This window comes from Dromiciops gliroides, chromosome 2, assembly GCF_019393635.1.
Source record: "Dromiciops gliroides isolate mDroGli1 chromosome 2, mDroGli1.pri, whole genome shotgun sequence".
NCBI classification, from domain to species: Eukaryota; Metazoa; Chordata; class Mammalia; order Microbiotheria; family Microbiotheriidae; genus Dromiciops; species Dromiciops gliroides.
The window spans coordinates 632,806,691-632,827,984 of record NC_057862.1 but is presented as its reverse complement, the minus strand read 5'-3'; the positions used below and the strand labels follow the sequence as shown (position 1 = coordinate 632,827,984).

The 21,294-nt window shown below is 37.8% G+C and overlaps 1 protein-coding gene across 1 annotated transcript in view; it reads left to right on the top strand.

Annotated features, from left to right (window-relative positions):
- The window catches only part of CDH11 (cadherin 11), a 209,017-nt gene that overhangs the window by 151,502 nt on the left and 36,221 nt on the right, over positions 1-21,294 (top strand). The window contains exons 3-6 of the mRNA XM_043984517.1: positions 5,056-5,456; positions 12,149-12,443; positions 14,182-14,301; positions 18,007-18,174. Of these exons, the coding sequence (XP_043840452.1) occupies positions 5,232-5,456; positions 12,149-12,443; positions 14,182-14,301; positions 18,007-18,174 (808 nt within the window). The 5' untranslated portion in view covers positions 5,056-5,231. The remainder of the gene's footprint in view (positions 1-5,055; positions 5,457-12,148; positions 12,444-14,181; positions 14,302-18,006; positions 18,175-21,294) is intronic.

The window sequence follows — 21,294 nt, the reverse complement described above, 5'->3', positions numbered from 1 at the left end:
TGAGATATCTTGGGAGTTCCCAGCAACCCTAGCATTGTACCTGAGAAAGAAGAATGGGTTCATTGGCTAGATGAACTTACTTCCTGTATAAAGTGATTTCTGACATGTCTGTGACATTCTGGCTAAGCTCTCCCCCACCCCTCTCTCACTCCAGATTAATATTTCCCTCACTCTAGATTAATATTTCTCACATCATCTCCCTAGAAGCATTAATTATGTCCATAATTATGGACTGCTGAGAATACTAGCCATTATGCAAAATGCAATTTTACTTATACAAGATTGAATTTTAGACTTGATCTGAACTGCATTCATAAATGGTAGCATCTTGCCGTGAAAAGCACACTCAGGTGGGTGTCAAAATACCAACATTCCAGTTTAAGAGATTCCATTTACTAGCTGTTTGACCTTGGCCTACAATTACCAGAGCCTCAGTTTCCTCATTTGCAAAATGACCAAAATAATATCTATCCTTCAAAGCTCATAGTGTTATCATCGTCACCACCATCACTGCTAGCACTTATGCAGTAGTTTTAGGTTTACAAAGTGTTTTATAAATATTATTTAATTCGATCCTCACAATATCCCTGGGAGGGTGGTGCCATTATTGTCCCCATTTTGAAGATTAGGTAACTAAGGCAGACAAATGTTACGTGTCTAGCCTAGGGTCCCAGAGGTTGTGAGAGTCTAGGCTAGATTTGAATTCAGGTTTTTTTAGACTCCAGGCATGGTGCTCTTTCTACTACACTACTAAGTTGTCTTGTATTCAAATCATACAAGATACATAAAGTGTTTTGCAACCATAAAGTACTAAATGCTTACTTTAATACTTTGAGAGACAGTGAGTACTCTGAAAATCATAACTCGTCATGTTTCTTATATGAGGTTCTATAGCCTAAATGTATTCTCACATGGTGGAGAGTCTTAAAGCCTTATCACATTTAGTTAGGGCAGTCCTAGGATCATCGAGTCCTGTTATTGTTGTTCAGTAGTTTCAGTTATGTCCAAGTCTTTGGGATCCCATCTGGGGTTTTCTTGGCAGAGATACAGGATTGGTTTACCCTTTCCTTTCCAGCTTATTTTACTTATGAGGAAAGTGGGACAAACAGGGTAAAGTGACTTGCCCAGGGTCACACAGCTAGTAAGTATCTGAAGCCAGATTTGAACTCAGAAAGATAAGTCTTCCTGACTCCAGGGATGGCAGTCTAGGTACTGTGCCTCCTAGCTGACCATAATAAAGAATTATCAAATCATATATTTTTAAGGGACCGTAAAGTCCAACAAATACCATTTAAAAAAAGAAAAAAAGTATGTTTATGTATGTGTATATATGTATATATATGTAAATTATATACATAATAGAGAGTATAGAATTGTAAGATTCACATCTTTCTTCAGAAGTCATATAATCTGATATTATGTGGAATAGAGGAAATGCTTGATCTAATTATTGTTAAACTAAGACAAATAAATCACCTAGTTCCAGTGTATTTGGTGCTTAAAAATGGCAACCCACAGAAATAGGTACAAAAGTATCAACTTTAATTGAAACCTTAAAACACACACACACAAACTTCACAGTTTATACACAAAAATAATTTATCACCATGAGAATGAGCACTTCATAAATGACGATATGGAAAACTGGTAGGTTTTATTTTATACCACAGTGTTCATTTCCATTCCCTCTTGGTGGGTAATCTAGAGACAATGAAAGTTTCCTTCCCCTCACTAGCTATGTAATCCTGGGCAAGTGACTTAAACTCTTTGCCTCACTTTCCTCAACTGTAAAATGAAGATAATAATAGCACCTAACTCCCAGGGTTGTTGTGATAATATTTGTAATACAAATAAAATAATATTTTTAAAGTGCTTATCACAGTATCTGGTGCATAGTATGTCTTTCCTTCCTTCCTTCCTTCCTTCCTTCTCTCCTTCCTTCCTTTCACCAATATTTATCAAATACCTCCTATCCTGTGCAGACCATTGCTCTGGGTTGTGTGGGACATAAAATGTTTGGATGAAATATAATCCCTGATCATACAAAGCCTATTGTATATAGGTATATAAAACATAAACACTGATTTATTTTGGTCAGTCAGTCAAAAATATTTATTAAGAGCCTACTATGTGCCAAGAATTAATCTTAAGTGTTGGAGAGATGAAGAAAGGCAAAACAGTTCCTGCGCTCAAGGAGCTTACTATTAATGAAGAGATGTCTGGCCTGGGCTCCCTCCTTAATTGGTGTTTCTGGGAGGAGAGGTCGCCATTCTCCAATTGGACTGGCGGAAGGAGGTTATGGACAAAGTGGGAGTTCCAGGGCTGATGTGATTTGCAGCATGAAGTGATTCCTGTGACATGAAGGAGAACTCCAGGATCATAGTCAGGTGGGAAATGAAGTAAATATACTAATTAGCATTATCAGACAAGCGGGAAAAAAAAGTACTACATGAAATGGGAGCAAGGAAAGTCATCACCAACAAAGGGGATCAGAAAATAAAAGGAAAATTAGATCTGGAAGAAATGTTCAACAACCTTGGTCAGAGTCCTGTTAGAGGTTTATCTCTACTTCACATTTTAGAAAGAACGTTTGAAATCTGGAGAGCATCCAAAGGACAAATAAGATGGTGAGAAGCACTAGATACTCTATCATACAAAGGTCAGGAGAAAAATCACAGTGTGTTTAGCCTTAAATAGAGAAGACTGAGAAAGGCTAGGACGGATGTCCTTAGAAGTGTGAAGGACAATCAGGTAGAGAAGAAAGACTAGATTTGTTTTGCTTAACTGGACAGGATAAAACTTAGAATGATGTATAGAAGTAATAGGAAGATATATTTTGGGTCAACATAAGGAGGGACTTTCAAATAAAATGAAAAGGAAATCAGTAGGGGGCAGCTAGGTGGTGCAGTGGATAGAGCACCAGCCCTGGAGTCGGGAGGACCTGAGTTCAAATCTGACCTCAGACACTTAACACTTACTAGCTGCGTGACCCTGGGCAAGTCACTTAACCCCAATTGCCTCACACAAAAAAAAAAAAAAAAGAAAAAAGAAAAGGAAATCAGTTGCCTTGTTTGTAGGTGAATTCCGTATCACTGGAGCGCTTCAAAGGAGAATGTATGACTACCTATTTGGGATTTTGGAAGGGGTGTGTCTGCTCAGGAAGAAATTAAAGTAGATGACTTCTGACATTTTTTCTGGTCCTAAAAAGTTACATGTTGGCTATGTAGTAGTTTTGTTGTTGTTGTTTGCTTCTTTTTTATTCTTAGAGACTCAGTAGTTTGAACATAGAGAGCCTGGTCCAATTTAATAATAATCCCTTCATTTTGAAAACTGCCTTGTTTTTACAAAGAATTTTTGAACAGAAGAGTTATAGCATTAGAAAGCCCCTTAGGGATTAGTTCACTTTATGTAGGAAACTGAGATCTGGAGGGGGGACTGGTCTTATCCAAAGTAATAATAAATCTATTAAGAGAGCCAAGATTTGAAGCTAGATACTTTGAATCCACATACAGAGCTCTCTCCTCTAAACCAGTTATGCCACTGGGCAAGATCAGGATTGGCAAACATAGTTCTTGTCCACCATATTCACAAGTTCCCAAGTTTCCAGTTAACACAAAAGGTACAAAGCCTTTCCCATGCTCTCATGGCTAATAAATAGATATGACTCTGACTTAGGTTCATTGACTCCATACCTAGTGTTCTTTATTTACCTACACACTCTTTTAAACTTACCTGGTCTAGAACATTTTAGCCTTCTCAAGTCTCCTGGAGCATTGAGGCAGGATGCCATTGGGGACAGAGATCTGGCTTCAGAGTCAGAGAGGACTAGGGTCAAGTCCTTCTTCTGACAAATATTGGCTATATAACTCTGGATAAGTTTTTTAACCTGTCTTCCAAGAACACAAAAATGGCTGACATTTATACAACACTCTAAGGTTTGTGAAGGGGTTTTAGTTGGGTGCTATTATTATCCTTTGATGGATAAGGAATTTGAGGTTTAGGAAGTTGTGGATTTATCCAGGCCCCCACAGCTAGCAAGTGTTTGAAATGAGGCTGATCTCCCTCCTCCCTGCTGCCTATTGGCTCCCCTGACTTCCTGTGAGACTCACTCTAGATCCTACCTTCTATAAGAGACCATCCCTGGTGCTTCCTAGTGCCTTTCTTCGGGCCTCCCATCAGCTATATACATATATGTGTGTGTGTGTGTGTGTGTGTATGTCTTTATGTACCTAGCTTTTTTTTTTTTTTTTGTGGGGCAATGAGGGTTAAGTAACTTGCCCTGGGTCACATAGCTAGTAAGTGTCAAGTGTCTGGGGTCAGATTTGAACTCAGGTCCTCCTGAATCCAGGGCTGGTGCTTTTTCCACTGCACCACCTAGCTAACCCCTAGTTATTTTAATGTTTGTTTCTCCATTAGAATGCGAGCTTCCTGATGGCAGGACCATTTTTGCCTTTTATTGTTTCCCCAGCCCTTAGCACAATGCCTAGTTTTAAAAAAAAATGCCTATTAACTGACAAAGGCAGGCCTTCTTGACAGCTGACCTGGTGTTCACTACCTCAGCTACTGATCAACTTTGGACCTGTCAACATGCTTGGATGACACTAGTGGCCTAGTTCTAAAAATCTAATTTTCGCTGAGTAAAGTTGGGACACTTAGGTGGTGAGGTGACCAGGCCTGGAGTCAGGAAGGCCTGAGTTCAAATAGAGCCTTGGATACTTACTATCTGCAATACACTGGGCAAGTGACTTATCCCAGTTTGTCTTTCATCATCTATAAAAGTTTGGACAAAGAAAGGGCAGCCAACATCAGTATCCTTGCAAAAGAAAACCCCTAATGGGGTCAGGAAGAGTCAGACAATACTGAAATGACTGAACACCAGCCCATTTAAAGTGAACTGTATCCATTTGATTGTTGCTATTGGTCTAGGGAACCATTGCTTTAAAATGCTGCCCCCATCCCATCCCCAATTCCCTGTTCTTGAGGATACTTGCTCATAAATGAGTGAATTTTCCTTGACTGTGAAGCCATTGACATCTTCTTCTCTTTTCCTTTCAGAGGCAAAATTGGGAAGGTGCACAGCATTGAGGTGATGCTCTTCCTGAATGGTGGTATTCTGTCTGGAGACGGTTCCATTTGAATGTGCTGAGTGGCCTGCCAGGTGGAAGACTGTCAGATCTCCGGGTACAAGGGCTGGATTTACAGATACTCCTGTGCCTCTCACTTAACCAAAAATGAAGGAGAACTACTGTTTACATGCTATCCTGGTCTGCCTGGGGATGCTGGCGAACAGCCAGGCATTCTCAAATGAGAAGATGAATCATTTAAGGCCTCTCCATGCTCACCATGAAAAAGGAAAGGAAGGTCAGGTTCTTCAACGTTCCAAAAGAGGCTGGGTCTGGAATCAGTTTTTTGTAATTGAGGAGTACACTGGGCCAGATCCTGTATTAGTTGGCAGGGTAAGCAATTGACCTTACTTTGTTTATTTCAATGCTTCTGGTGGGTTTTTGAACCTTAGACTTCATTGGCAGCCGTCATGGGATAATAGTATCAAAGAATTAGTCCTGGAAGAAACCTTAGAGAAAGTAAAAAGATCAAACAGGTTAAGTGATTTACCTGAGGTCACACAGGTGGCAAGAGACAGAACCAGGATAAAAATCTGGGTTAAATGGAGTGTGTACATTTCCAGAATGCTATAGAAAGAGAAGTATCACAAAAATACCCAGGAAGAAGAGAAATGCTACACATCAAGTAGGGTGAGGACTGAAAAAATATGGGTAAATATTTCATTTAAGAGGTCACTGGTGACTTTAGTGATAATTTTACTTGGATGATGAGGTCAGAAGGCAGACTGCAAGTGACTGAGCAGTGAAAACAGTGGGGTAGGAAAGTGTACTCAAGGCATTTAAACTGCTTCTCCCCCACTCCAGAAAATTGACTGTGAAAAGGAGAATGATAGAACAACGTGAGGGGATGGTAGTGCCAAATGAGATGTTTCGTTCTGTATTGTTTGTTTTTTATAGATTTGGGCCAAGCAGAAGAGAAGAAGCAATTTTATAGGGAAAGATGGGAATTGGGGGTGAGAGAGTAAGGGTAGGGGGAAAGAAGGGTGATGATTAAAGGAGTGATTTTCCAGAGGATATTGGAGGAGATGGGATAAAGGGTATCAGTAGAAAGATTATTAAGAAGGAAAAGGACTATTTCTTTGTCCAAGATTGAAGAGTGTTTAGAATTGTATTAAAGTGATTTGAACTATAGAATTTGTGAGTAGAGAAGACCTCCAAAATATACCTTTTTTCAGTGAATTATGAGCAAAGGAAGAGGGGAAGAAGTGATATAAATAGCCTGAAGAAAGACAGAGACTGTGGTGAATAGGAGAGAGAGGCCATCAGGGAAGAGTAAAATGATTGTTATGTAGCAATGAGGCCCCATTGAAGATCACATACCATAAATTTTTAGTCAAATGAATTAGCAAATTTTTTTGTGAATTCCTCTGTTGGTGTGCAGTGGCACATGAGTAGGAGTAGAGAAAAATAGGTTGTAATCAAGGCTTGCGGTTTGGAAAAGGATGGGTGGAGATGGGTCAAGGGACACCAGGGTAATGACTAGTATCAAGCTGAGCTAGTAAATTATAGGGTCAAGATTTTGAAGAGGGGAAAGAGAGGCTGGAGAATGGGTAATACACTCAGAAAACAGGGAGGGGTAGATTGACTGGGGTTTGCAGGGAGGAAAAAGAACAGTTCTCTTCTAAATTTAACATTGTATATTCACTTTCACATCTGACATTCTGTATGGTAATATTCTTTTATTGTTTTAACATTTTATGCCTTAAGGTATCTTCTTGCTTCTAAAAATGTGCTTCACGATGTTACTCCTCATATTTTTTCTAGATATATTATTTTTTTCTAACTTCTAATAATCTTTATTCCAAGGCAGAGGCTGGTGCCATCATTCAGTGATTCTATGATTTTGATTTATTTATACTGATAAAGGATAGGAATGTTAAAAGTCTTGATCCCTGGAGGGATGATGGGGAAACATAGTCAGAAGACATCTAAGTAGCTGTGAAGATATCTTTTCTGGATTTCCACTATGGACATGACAAGAGAACAGCAGATTAAATTTAAGTATGATCATTTCAGGTTGGACAATGGAAATGGCTACCCCAATACATGGTTACATTACCTAGGGATTTTTTTTTCCTTTGCAGATTTTAGTAAAAGTGGTTTCTGTGTCATGTATTTAGTTAAAAGCAGATGATGATTTGTTCGATCTCCAACTTTCAATATTTATAATTAGTTATCAAAAGTGAAACTTCACTATGAAACTTGTATGCTCTGTGGAAATGAGAAAAAATCATATTTGAATATAAAAAGAATAAAAAAGTCTACAATCCTTAGGATTGAAAATTGGCAAGAACCCAATGCCTGGTTCACTTGGTAGCATTTAATGATTTACCGAACTACTTTTTTTGCGTGGAGCTTAATAGTAAATCATATCTGATTAAATGGAAATACTATAAATCCCCTTTTATGAGATTCAAATGAGAATTTACATCTAACTTTCGTCTGTGTTAGTGCTGTCAGTGAAATGAGAAGAATCTAAAATATTTTTTAAAAGTTAATCATATGGGTAATCCCAAAAACTTATGTCTTTTTAATTCCCAAGAAATTTCATGAATTAAAATACAAAATTATAGTATGTTAAAAGTGGAAGGCATCTTAAAATATGGACCACTGTATCACATCTTGTAAGAAGTGGAAGAGACTTGAGAGTACAGAATATTTAAACTGGTAGAAATCTTAGATGTGGAAGAGAAGTGTCTGCACATAAACAGTATTAATTTTAGCAGAAATAACTCAAGTTCACTTTGAAGACAAAGAAACTGAGATACAGAAAAGGCAAATAGATGACCCTGAATAGCAGTGCAATAATAGAATAGAAAGGACTAGAACTCATATCCTCTGGTTTCTTCTCCATTTTTCATGACACCACCCCTGTCCCACATTTAAAACAAGCACTGAAATCAGAGCTACCCCAGCCATTCCAGCAAAATCAGATTGGAAAAGAATGAAAGAAAATGGTTGTATTTCCAGTCACCTCCAAAGAAGGACTAAAGACAATGATGATCTTTGATTTTTTTTCTTAGAAAACTAATAAAAAATTTTAAAAGTACTTAATGTCCAGTTTTCTTGCAAAATAGCTTGATGTGAATCACAAATATTGAAAGAGTATTTTAAAATTCTATCTTAGAAATATATTGCTTGATCACAAGCTATTCTTTGTCATTTTTACCTAAAGGCATCCCTTTGGCATGAAATAGAATTTGTTTGACAAAATTATTGTCCTTTGAATTCACAGAGGCATGGAAGGCTAGAGCTGCAAGGGTTGTTAGGATAGAGGATGTGAGAACATAGAGAATGCAACAGACAGAAGAGATCTTAGAATATTTTAGTAGAACTTTAATAAACCTCAGTACAACACTGGAAGGGACATTAGAATGTTAGACTGTTTAGAGCTTGGAGGGACCTTATATCTCAGAATGCCAAAATCTCAAAGAAACCTTAAAGATAATCATGCATTATCACTTCATTTTACAATTTTACATAGGTCTAGAGAGGGTAAGTGACTTGGCTATGGTTATGCAGAATACTGTTCTGCATAAAGTAGGTGTTCAAGAGCCAATGTTCAAAGGAATGAACTGAATCTTAATCAAAGAATCAATGAGCCAGTGAATAGTATCCTTCTGATTTTATACCCATTGTCATTTCTAGGACATGACAATTATATTTTATAAATTTGATGCAATTTATTTTTAAGACTCACATAGTGATAAGTGCTCAAAATGGATGATGTTATTATAGAAATCACATGTGCATATAAATAATAGGCACATGTAATATATTATGTGTGCATTTATTGTATATTTATATTTATAATATGCATTGCATGTGTACATGTTGTATTATATATTTATGTACATATTTACATGCATAGATGTATTTATATATGGGGGGGAGAGAGAGTGACAGAGAGAGAAAAATAAAGACTGAGAGATGGAGACAGTGAAGCAAACTTGAAGCAAAGGGTTAAGTCCATCTCAGACAAAACTACTGACAGTGTATACCTGGGCAAGTTGGTTAACCTCTCAGTGACCTAGGAAGCTCTCTAGGGCCGGACGTTACAGAGAAGGTGCTAACCTCCATTTGTAGAAGTAATATCCTCACCCAGGAGTTACTTCTACCAGTGAAATCACATGTCCAGTTACTAAACACACACACACACACACACACACACTTCCCATAGATCTCTACTCATTTAAAAATTGTGTGAGTACACTATTTTCAATCTGTTTGAATGATGGAGAAGTTATCTGCCCAGACCCCCTAAAGTACTCTGTCAAATCTTGCTTAACTATATAATTGCTTCTTTTTGACAGCTATAAAAGATTGCATAGTCCTGTGATAATTTGCTTTTGTAAACCTCTAGCCAGCTTAGACACAGGTATGGGTATGTGGGTAGAGACATAAGGGCCCTCAGTGTCTTCCTGGGTACGAACTACTGCGAACAGATTGTGCTCCCACTTAGACTAGAATAAAGAAAATAAGGGTTGAAATTCAATAGAACAGTTAATGTTGAATAAACTGTTTTTATGGCACCACCCCTGTCCCACATTTTAGCAGAAAGCTAAATCATGCATAGTCTTTGGAAAAATAGGGATTTTCTCCCTTTGGAACTCCCAATTTGGTAGAAAATAAGCTAAAACCAGAGTCAGGAGAGAGCTAGGTTGATATTATGGTTCTGATGACACTTGGCATTAAGCGTCACTTGTCTTAGAAAGTCACTTTTCCTATCTGGACTTCAGTTTCTCCGTAAAATGGGGCAATGATATTTGCGCTAACAACTTCATGCAGTAGTTGTGAGGGAAAAAAAACAACTTTGAAAGCCCTAAAATACTGTATAAAATGAGAGTCAATTGAGTAGGAGGAGAATGTTCCCTATTTGGCATGTCATCATTGCCACCCTACCCTGGGAGATACTAATGTATCCATACATTCATCAAGACCATTTGTTGTGCTGGGTGGAGTACATAAATTAAGAAAACACGGTCTCTATCCACAGCTCACAGAATCACAGAGAATCTCATAAGTGGAATGGATCTTAGAGGCCATTTAGAATTGCCTATTCCTGAAGGATCCCTCCCACGCCATCCCCTTACTCGCCTGTGGCCAATGTGCAATAAAAACTCTTGCTTAAATGCGTCCAGTGAGGTAGAGCCCACTGCCTCCTGAGATAGCCCATTTTGCTTCTGTATAGCTCCATTAGACAGTTTCCCTGTACCTCTGATGCCATTGAAATGTATGTCATTTCAGTTCCCACCCATTTCTCTTAGTTCCACCCTCCAACCAATCCTTGTGACAGCCTTTGGTTACTTTGAATGCAGTTACCATGTTCTTGCTAAGTCTTCTCCAATGCCTAACATGGATGAATCCCCATTTGGTATGGACCTAAGGTCCTTCACCATCCTGGGGACTCTTCTTGTTAATGTCATTCCCAAAATATGGCACCCAGGGTTCATCGTAATATTCTTACTGTAATCTGACCAAGGCAATGTGCTGTACTCTAATTTCCTGAGTCCAGGATATGTAGGGCTCATATCATAGTAGCACATATGCATAAATAAGTATAATCCAAGGCAGAGTATAACAAATACCACAACAGAAATGTCAACATAGTTGATGGACGTTGAGAGGAGGATGTAGCCACATTACTTGGGTAGAATTTGAAAGACTTTAAGGAAGAATGACATTTATTTTTTTTTCAGGGCAATGAGGGTTAAGTGCCCAGGATCACACAGCTAGTAAGTGTCAAATGTCTGAGGCTGAATTTAAAATCAGGTCTTCCTGAATCCAGGGCCAGTGCTTTATCCACTGTAGCACCTAGCTGCCCTAAGAAGTGACATTTAAATAGAGCCTTTGATGATAGGTATGTTTTGGGTTAAAATGATGGAGACCATTCCATACATAGGGATTAAAGGCAGGAAGACATAAATTATGCTTAGGAAATAACTGGTAATCAGCGTTGGCTGGAACATAGAGGAATTTAATAAGATACACAATGGGAAAAGTTGGGACCAATTCCTTGATTACCTAAAAGGGAATTTAAACTTAGTTGTGAGCAAAGTGCTGTGTAAATGGTAACATTATATAAATGTTGGTTATTATTATCATTGATATTCTTATTTATTAATTTACTAGATACCATAGTAGCAGGGAGCCATGGAAAGTTTTGAAGTAAGGGGATATTATATCGAAGCTGTTATTTTGTTTTGTTTTGTTTTGTTTTGTTTTAGTGAGGCAATTGGGGTTAAGTGACTTGCCCAGGGTCACACAGCTAGTAAGTGTTAAATGTCTGAGGCCAGATTTGAACTCAGGTACACCTGACTCCAGGGCCGGTGCTCTATCCACTGCACCACCTAGCTGCCCCGAAGCTGTATTTTTAAAAGCTAGCATAGATTATATTAGTATAGCAGCTAAGAAAGGTAAAGGTCTACTATCTAGTTTTTTGTTTTGTTTTTTTTTTCCCTGTCTGATATGATTAAGGATCTGGAAATGTTGAAAGTCATCATGGCGCAATAGAAAGAATACTAACATTAGAGGCTCAGGACAAGTTCAAATCCTGACTCTGCTACTTAATTACTTTTATGCCTTTAGTTATTTTATCTCTCCAGTCTTTAGTTTACTCATAAATAAAATGAGGAAAGAAGACTAGATGATCCCTAAGGCCCATTCCAAGTCTGTATCTATGACTGTGTTGTGTAAATTTCATCTGGATAGTAGTTTTCATGTAGATCATATCATAGTGAAGTAGAAAATTAAAAAGTTATGCACTGGAGTGTATTTGGCACAAAACTTATTGGGCTCCCTTGGAATTCTTTCCCCTCCCCAGTCACTCCCCCTTTCAGTTCCCCTGGATAATTTACATTGTTGGCTCAAGCCATCACTTATTTATCATGACACCCTGTTGTCCATCAGGGACAGTCAACCAGGATTTATTTCTCCCTGCACTGATCCATCCATTTTGTCCCTATTTGTATTTGTTCATATTCCCGGTATTGGAAAGTCACAATTATCTTTTTCTCTCTTCCTAGCTTCACTCTGATATTGATTCTGGTGATGGGAACATTAAATACATTCTCTCAGGTGAAGGAGCAGGAACCATTTTTGTTATTGATGACAAATCAGGGAACATTCATGCAACCAAGACACTGGACCGAGAAGAGAGAGCCCAGTATACACTGATGGCACAAGCAGTGGACAGGGACACCAATCGGCCACTGGAGCCACCTTCAGAATTCATTGTCAAAGTTCAGGACATCAATGACAACCCTCCTGAATTCTTACATGAAAATTACCATGCCAACGTGCCAGAGCGGTCTAATGTGGGTATGTACCAAGTTACCCTGCTCACTCTCCTTTTTTCTCTTTTTCATTTTTATAAACATTAGGCTCATTTATATACAAGCAAACATTCCCCGAACTATTTTGCCACAATTCAGGAAGTAGGACGTAGACTTTGTTATTTGAGAGAGGAAATAAGTTGGGGTGGCTTTTAGGCAGTTATGAAGGTACTACTGATAAATGCAGCTGGGACCTATATTAAATGAATTCAATATTATAACATAAAAATGTATGTAACATAAATCAAGGGGATTTAATTTGCATTATTTGAGGAATCTTTGCCCTGCTAAAGGATTCCCTGGAGGGCTGTTTTAAATTGCCACTTCTCTTAGCACATTTAATTTAATTCATTCATTCAGATTCATCTACTTGATCCTAGGAACAACTCCACTGACTACAGATCTACCCCATGATATTCTCCTGTGAAGCATCATTTTTCAATGAGGTCATATTCTAAACATATGCCTTACCAAAATATAGTGAAACCCCTACTTTAAGGATGTCTGGTCATTCACCCATTTAAAATATTGCTCCTGGGGACCTTACCACTTTGTTATCAGCACTTCCTGGGTAACTGGCACTAATAGGTGCCTAATAAATGATCATGGCCAGACTTGATTTATAATGTTTTATTTTGCAGAACCAATAGAAAAAAAATAGGTCTGGCAAATTTATATCAGTGTTGATGACCTTGTGTTCACCTAATAAATAATAACATTTTTTTTTTTGTAGTTAATAGTTGGGGATAGATTACTAGAGTGGCTAGAGACCAATAAGCCCCCACCAATCCTAGCGCTAGAAGAGTAAAGGCTTTGAGATTGGCCTTGTTCCACAGTCCATGTTGTTTTAAATTTGGTACATCATGCTGCCACATGGCAACAGAATGCCACCTTCCCACTCAGATCCTCCTTCTCAAGTGCCTCTTCAGCTAATGGCTACACCAGAAACTAGGCATTAAGGGTTTTCTAAGAAAGATGACGGATCAATTTCATGCTTAGTTCTTTGGTTGAAATGCTCCAGAGTCTGACCCAATAGATGCTGGCCTTGGAGCCCAACAGATGTTAACTGTTATTTTTTTTTCTTTCTTTTTTTTTTTTTTTCTGATGGCTACCAATCCCATCTGAACAGGGAAGATATGATTTCCACATCAGCAGGGAATGACATTCTGGACAATATTTAAAGCAATGAATTAATTAAAAAGTGGGATTAGCAATTTTATTACATGCAAAGTATAATAAAATGATATATTTATTACACTGCTACAGATGGGAGATTTCACTCTGTCCTTTCATGAAAAGTAATTCATCAATAATTATCATTTATTACAATCTTTGGGAGGGATTGTACTTAATTATTTGATTTACTGAATGGTCTGATTGCATAAGTTTGGAATGTTTTTTTAATAATATTTGTAACATTAATTTAACTACCAAATGTAGTAGAATTCACCATGAGTATATAATCTTCATGTTTAGTGAACTAATTAAAATATATGTGTTTTGTTTTGTTTTGTTTTTCATTAGGGGAGATGAGAAGAGAGGAAATATTTTTATTAATTAACAATAACCAAATTAAACACATTTCTAATTTCATTGCAAAAACACAAATTAATTGAATTGCTTATCATGGCTTTATTTTTGATTATGAAATGAAACTATATGCATAAAAATATAATTTGTATTGTGTAGATTACTTGAATAAAAGTATCTTTCTCCTTTTTCAGGAACATCTGTGATCCAAGTAACAGCATCAGATGCTGATGATCCTACATATGGAAACAGTGCTAAACTGGTTTATAGCATTCTGGAAGGCCAACCCTATTTTTCTGTTGAAGCACAAACAGGTATGGGATATTGAAGTTAAGATTTGCATTGTTTTGTTCTCTGCCCCCAATCCAGCATCAGCAAGGGGGCTATCAGGAGATGTGGAATCAGTTGCCCTTGCGTTGAAATCTGACTCTATCATGTATTAACTCTGGGGAAGTCAATTCTCTCGTCTGGGGTTCATTTCTTCATAAGACTATATGTAAGATACGGGCAATTTTCTTGGTGTAAGAAGATCCCTGCCAAGAACTCTCTTTGCCAATTAAGATCAGCAGAATCTTTCTCAACAAATTACAGTCTTAGAGCACTGCGTCTGGCTGGAGCTTTAAGAGAAAGTGATTGGACTCACTGTCACACAGGCAGCATATAGCAGAGGCAAAATTTGAACCCCAGTTTTTCTGACTTTGAAACCAATTCTCCATCCACTACACCATGCTGTTGTACCACCCTCTCCTGCTTCTCCTTAAAGACCATAGAGCAGGGTTCCAAACCTTCTCAATGCCATGCTCCTTTGGCAATCTGGTAAAGCCTATGGGCCTCTTTGCAGAATAATGTTTTAAAATTCAAACTTGAAGAAATAATAAATTTCTATTGGTAATGAGTGAAAAAAAATTGTATCTTTATCCATTCAAGTTCACAAATGCCCTGAAATCTGTAGACTTATCCCTTTGAAATCCTTGGATCCTACATTAAAAACCAGATTAGATAGATAGATAGATGATAGATAGATAGATAGATAGATAGATAGATAGATAGATAGATAGATAGATAGATAGATAGATAGATAGATAGATAGATGGATGGATAGATGGATAGATAGGTGGATGGATGGATGGATGGATAGGTGGATGGATGGATGGATGGATGGATGGATGGATGGATGGATGGATGGATGGATGGATGGATGCAGAGATGATAGGTAGATAAATAAACAGATTAAGTTGATAGATAGAAATAGATATACATATATGTATATGTATATACTCATGCATATATGCATATATATGTGCATGTGCATATACAGATACACATACAAGACATGTATGCTCTTAACTTGCATGCATCCCATAAAGCAATATAAGTTTAATTGCTTTGGTTGTCCTTTTGAAGCCAATTTGGTCCTTTACAAAGAAGTAATCTTAATTCTTGGGCTGTTTCAAATACTCTATTTAGGCACCAGCTCTTGCAGGAGCCCTTTGCCTAGTACTTCCCAGCTTCTAATGCTTTCCACTCTGTGACAACTATTCATTTCTCTATATATCTTGTATGCAAGCTAACATTCATAAAGATCTTTAGTGTTTACAAAGCACTTTACATGTATTATCTCATTTGATCTTCACAATGTCAATGTGAGGGAGGGCCTATTATTAACCCTGTCTTACAGATGAAGAAATAGACTGAGAGAGGTTATAGATGACTTGCCCAAGGTCATATAGTTTGTGTCTGAGGCAGAAGTCATAAAGTCAGGTCTTCCTGACTCAAAGTGTAGCATTCTTATCCCTGCAATATCTGGTTTTCTATTCATATTTCATATGATATGTACCTGTTTATATACATATTTTCTCCTTCTTTAAAGGTAAACTTCTTGAAGGCAGAGAATGTTTACACCACTCTTTGTATGGGTGGCATTTAGGACAGCAGCTCACACATTGTCAGAGATTAATAAATGCTTTTTCATTGATTGATAGATCACATGGCATACTTACATTGAATTAATATGCCATTGGAAAAAAGAATTAAAATAACATAAAAATATAAAGAATTTTAGCAAATCCAATTGAGAAATCAAGAAAAATGTGACATTATGTATAATATTAGAAACTTGTAGAGTCCCCTTTCTCCCACCTCTGGAAAAGAGATCTAGAGGTTTTTTGTTTTTGTTTTTTTCCTCATATCTCATCTATGGGACCACTATTATTTTTATACTTTTGCAACACTCAGTTTTGATTGGTTCATAGATGTTTGTATTACCATTTACATTTATGAACTTTTATCTTCAGTTGCATAATATTCAAAATTTCATGGCCCATCTAGCAAACCTCTTGGCAAATCCTTGGAGAAACACTGTCTTAGAGTTTTTGAATAGAGATTTCAAAATGGTAATTTACCTCCTGTTAAGATGAGCGAAATATCATTACTTACAAATACCCTAGACTTCTTCTTGCACCTGGCACTGGGAAATGTGAGCAAGCTCAGCTGGTACAATATAAAGATGGACAGCAACAGACTTGATCTGATATCAAAGCTTCCTCATCATTTGCTCGGTGCACTGACATAGGTTGTATGGGTGCACTAGAAAATGAGCCTACCCAGAAAAGCTTGAACATTCCTTTGCACTGTGAGGATTAATAGAAGGAAGGAAGGAAGGAAGGAAGGAAGGAAGGAAGGAAGGAAGGAAGGAAGGAAGGAAGGAAGGAAGGAAGGAAGGAAGGAAGGAAGGAAGGAAGGAAGGAAGGAAGGGAGGGAGGGAGGGAGGGAGGGAGGGAGGGAGGGAGGGAGGGAAGGGGAAAGGAAGGAAGGAAGGAAAGGAGAAAGGAAGGGACGGAGGGAGGGACTTGTTCAGCTATTAATATGTGCTAAAGTCTACTAGAAGTGAAGACAGTTTTTGCCTTCAAGGAGCTTATAATTGGGGGGATAAAGACTATATAAAGTAATTGATTTGATTATGCTTTCAGAATTGGAAAGGTGGGAGGAGAGAGTACACCTGTGGCATAACACAGGGATGAAGTAAAGCTTGATTAGATCTCAGCCTAGAAGTGGTGGGCCACCAAGTCAATTACCAATCAGACTAGTGGGAACTCAGATCACTAGTTCTGAGGTTCAAAATGTTAAATCCTTAGGATCGTGCTTTCTTGTCCAGGTGCATGAGGATATAGTCTGGAAATAAAGTGAAGCTTAGCTAGACCCAGTCAAGATATAGTAGGCAACTGAGGCAAACACTGATTAGTACAGAAGAATCTTGTGACACAAGGGGAAAGATCCAAGATTTAATCTTTTTAATCTCTTCCTCCACTCATTGCTTTGATTCTGACCAAACATTCCATACATGAGAGGTTCTTGATTTTATTTGTGTATTATGGGCCTCTTTAGTTATCTGATAAAAGCTGTGGCCCCTGTTCACTATACTATTTTTAAATGCATAAAATAAAATAAAATTACAAAGGAAACTAGTAATGCTAAAAAAAATAGACTCTCTTTCTTCCTCTCCCTTCTCCAAAAATCCATGGAGCCCAGTTTACAAAGCCCTGCTATACACCGTGTTTGCTCATGCCTGAAAGCCAAATTCTACTCAACATCATACCACCACACACCAGCACTCTTCCTACTAGTGAGCACCCCTGAATGATCTGAAAGAAATACCAGCATAGTCAGCTGCATTGTGTGACAGCTGCTATAGCACAATGGAGCCAGTGGGCAGAGTGGACCATCCTCCTCATTGCTCATGGCTGCACCTGTGATTACTCTCTGAAGTAACCAAATCTCCTGACAACTGTAATATGTAATTGTGTGTATATGTAATATATCTATATGTGTCTTTGAGGTGTGTGCGTGTGCGTGTGTGTATGTGTGTGTGTATGTGTGTGTGTGTATGTATGTTTAAAGGATAATGAATAATTCCATACTCCAAAGGGATGGGATAAGTAAGGAAGAATGTTTTTTTCATGTAGCTCTAAGTAGTAAATGATGGCTGGTTTAAGCTCTATATTTTCCCCCTTACTCTACAGGTATAATCAGAACAGCGCTTCCCAACATGGATAGAGAAGCCAAGGAAGAATATCATGTTGTAATTCAAGCCAAGGACATGGGTGGACACATGGGCGGACTCTCAGGGACAACCAAAGTGACAATTACACTTACTGATGTCAATGACAACCCACCAAAGTTTCCACAGAGTAAGTGTTGACTTTTCTTAAAGAATAATCAGTAATAATCCTAGCAGATGCTATTTCTAGCTCATATTCATCAAAACAACCTCATGACATCGGTGCCTCAGCAATTATAATGCCCAGATGAAGCATCCCTGGGCCCTACTCTGTCTTTGCTTTGAGTCTTCTAAGGAGTTCTTTCAAGCTGTCAAAGGGAGGAAACCATGTAAATAATTTGTCAGAGCCCATTAATATATATTGAGGTAAAAAGAACATTCAAGATAAAAACATGATGGCTCAGTTAAGAAATAGATGTCTTTGGGCAGTTAAGTGGTGCAGTGGATAGCGCACTGGCCCTGGAGTCAGGAGTACCTGAGTTCAAATCCGACCTCAGACACTTAACACTTACTAGCTGTGTGACCCTGGGCAAGTCACTTAACCCCAATTGCCTCACTAAAAAAAAAAAAATAAAAGAAAAGAAAGAAAGAAAGAAATGTCTTTGTCTAAAGATAGCACTGGGGACACCCTCTCACACATTCAAATTGACACTGATATGGACAAGTTGGGAATACCAGAATAAAGAGTAGTGAACAAAAAAAAAATATTTTAAAAAATGTCACGTCAATAAGCATTTATAAGGGCTTACAAAAGGCCAGACAAATGAATAGTTAATTTAAGGTTGATTACTGGGACTAAATGACATCTGCTGGAGTTTTGAAGAAACTCAAGTACAAAATTTAGAGACCTGGTCATCAGAACATAGAAACTAGCATTACAAAGGTCCAGTTTGCCTTACGTAGGGCAGACAATAAACATTACTGAGGGAGTCTAGAAGGGAATTATGAAATAGTAAATCTCACTTCTTTTGCAAAATATAACACTAGGTCTTAAACCTCACTGACCTTTGTCCATTTTGCAGACCCCAGGCCTAATTTGGAACCAGTACCAGATACTTTATATAAGGTTCCTAAGAACAGGGAATGTTTCATTTTTTTTTTTACTTTATATGACCAGCATATGGCATAGCATCCTATATCTATTAACTATTTAATAAATATTTATGCAACAAATAAATTAATTTGGCCCCAGAGTTTATACTTTTCACTCATTTTTAAAAAATTCTGATCCTTGAAATTGAATTCAATATACCTGAACTTCCTGGCTGCTCTCCCTTTATGATTGGGGTTAGAGATCTATCATTCCTGATCCCTGATTACTTTCACTAATCCTTTGGTACTGTTCTGATCAGTGGATGCCCAAATATGCCAACAAGTAAGTCATTTTGTTCTTTTATAATTATGTCTCCCCATAATTCCAGAGTGCACTTTCTATGTTATATATACATGCATGTATACACATACATACACACATATATACATGTATAAATGTGTTTGCATACATATGACATGATTTGCCAGGGTAAGGATGTTATGGTGTTTTTTTTTCATTTCTTTTTAAAAGAAAATAGGTAAAAATAGACACCATTGTCAGGTATTAAAACTGATGGATGTGATTGTTTAGCCATAGTTAACAATTTTTAAAAGATCAAAAATAATGGGAAAGGTGCTATGGAAGTGGAGAAAGGTAACTGGCTCAGTTTTCAAAAGAGAGAGACAGAGACTCATGGTTGGGTTATTGGGGAGGGAGAGAGAGAGGGAGAGAGAGAGAGAGAGAGAGAGAGAGAGAGAGAGAGAGAGAGAGAGAGAGAGAGAGAGAGAGAGAGAACTTGCCTAGAGTCACACAACTAGTAAGTATCTAAGGCTAAATTTGTAATGAGGGTTAAGTGACTTGCCCAGGTTCACACAGCTAGTGTCAAGTGTCTGAGGTCAGATTTGAACTCAGATCCTTCTGAATCCAAGGCCAGTGCTTTATCCACTTCGCCACCTAGCTTCCCCCATGAATTCGGAATCTTGAATATGAGTCTTTCAGACTCCAGGCCCAATGCTCTATCCACTTCACAACGCAGCTGCCCCAACAATGGAACCTACCTGTCTCTAAACACTATTCCTTTGGAATGCAACATCTGAATATGATGGCCTTAAGTCTTGTTATGATCCAAAAGTTCAACAAAGTCCAGGACATAATGAATAATAAAATTAAAAATAAAATAGAAAATACAATGGATAGTTTTAAAATTTGTAAAGTGTGTTAAAAACAATGGTGTTAAACTCAAATAAAAACAGAAGAAACTAAATTGTACACAATGATCCCTGAGAGACCCATATTGACTAAAAAATTATATATTCACATCATCTATGTTCTATTTTATTTTTTTCTTTTGTCAAATATTTCCTAGTTACATATTGATTTGGGTCCTGATACTTATTTGTGTTTGAAATCTCTACTTTACAATAATGCTTGGAGATAGATGCAATCATTATTCTCATTTCACAAACAAGGAAAGTAAAGCTGAAAAAGGTCAATGACTTGCCCAAGGTCACACAAGGAGTATCTGAGGCAGGATTCAAACTCAGGTCTTCCTAATTCCAAGTTCAACACTTTAACCAATGAGTCACTTAGCTGTCAAAATCTGCCCTTAACTCTTATGTAAATTTCACCTACTCATACTGGATTTCCAAATACCATTTTGAAAAGTTTATTTAAGAAGAGTAGATTCTAAGGAGAGACTGAAGGGATAGAGTCTGAAGGCAGAGACTCAGTGGAGCCAAGATTAAAAATTAAAGTCATGGGACCACTAGGTGGCGCAGTGGATAAAGCACCAGCCCTGGATTCAGGAGGACCTGAGTTCAAATATGGCCTCAGACCCTTGACACTTACTAGCTGTGTGACCCTGGGCAAGTCACTTAACCCCCCTTGCCCTGAAAAAAAAAATTAAAGTCATGAGTGAGGTCAAGGGTAGCTAGGTGATGGACGCAAGGGATAAAGCACTAGGCCTGAAGTCAGGAAGACTCATTTTCCTGAGTTCAAATGTGGCCTCAGACACTTCCTAGTTCTGTGACCCTGGGCAAGTCACTTAACTGTTTACCTCAGTTCTTCATCTGTAAAACAAGCTGGAGAACAAAACATCAATTGAGATGAAATTTGTAAAGAACGTTATAAACGTAAAAGAGTTATATATCAAGGACGATGATGTTGATGATATGTAGCGTAAGTACTGGGATAATCTGAAACCACATCTCTCTTGCT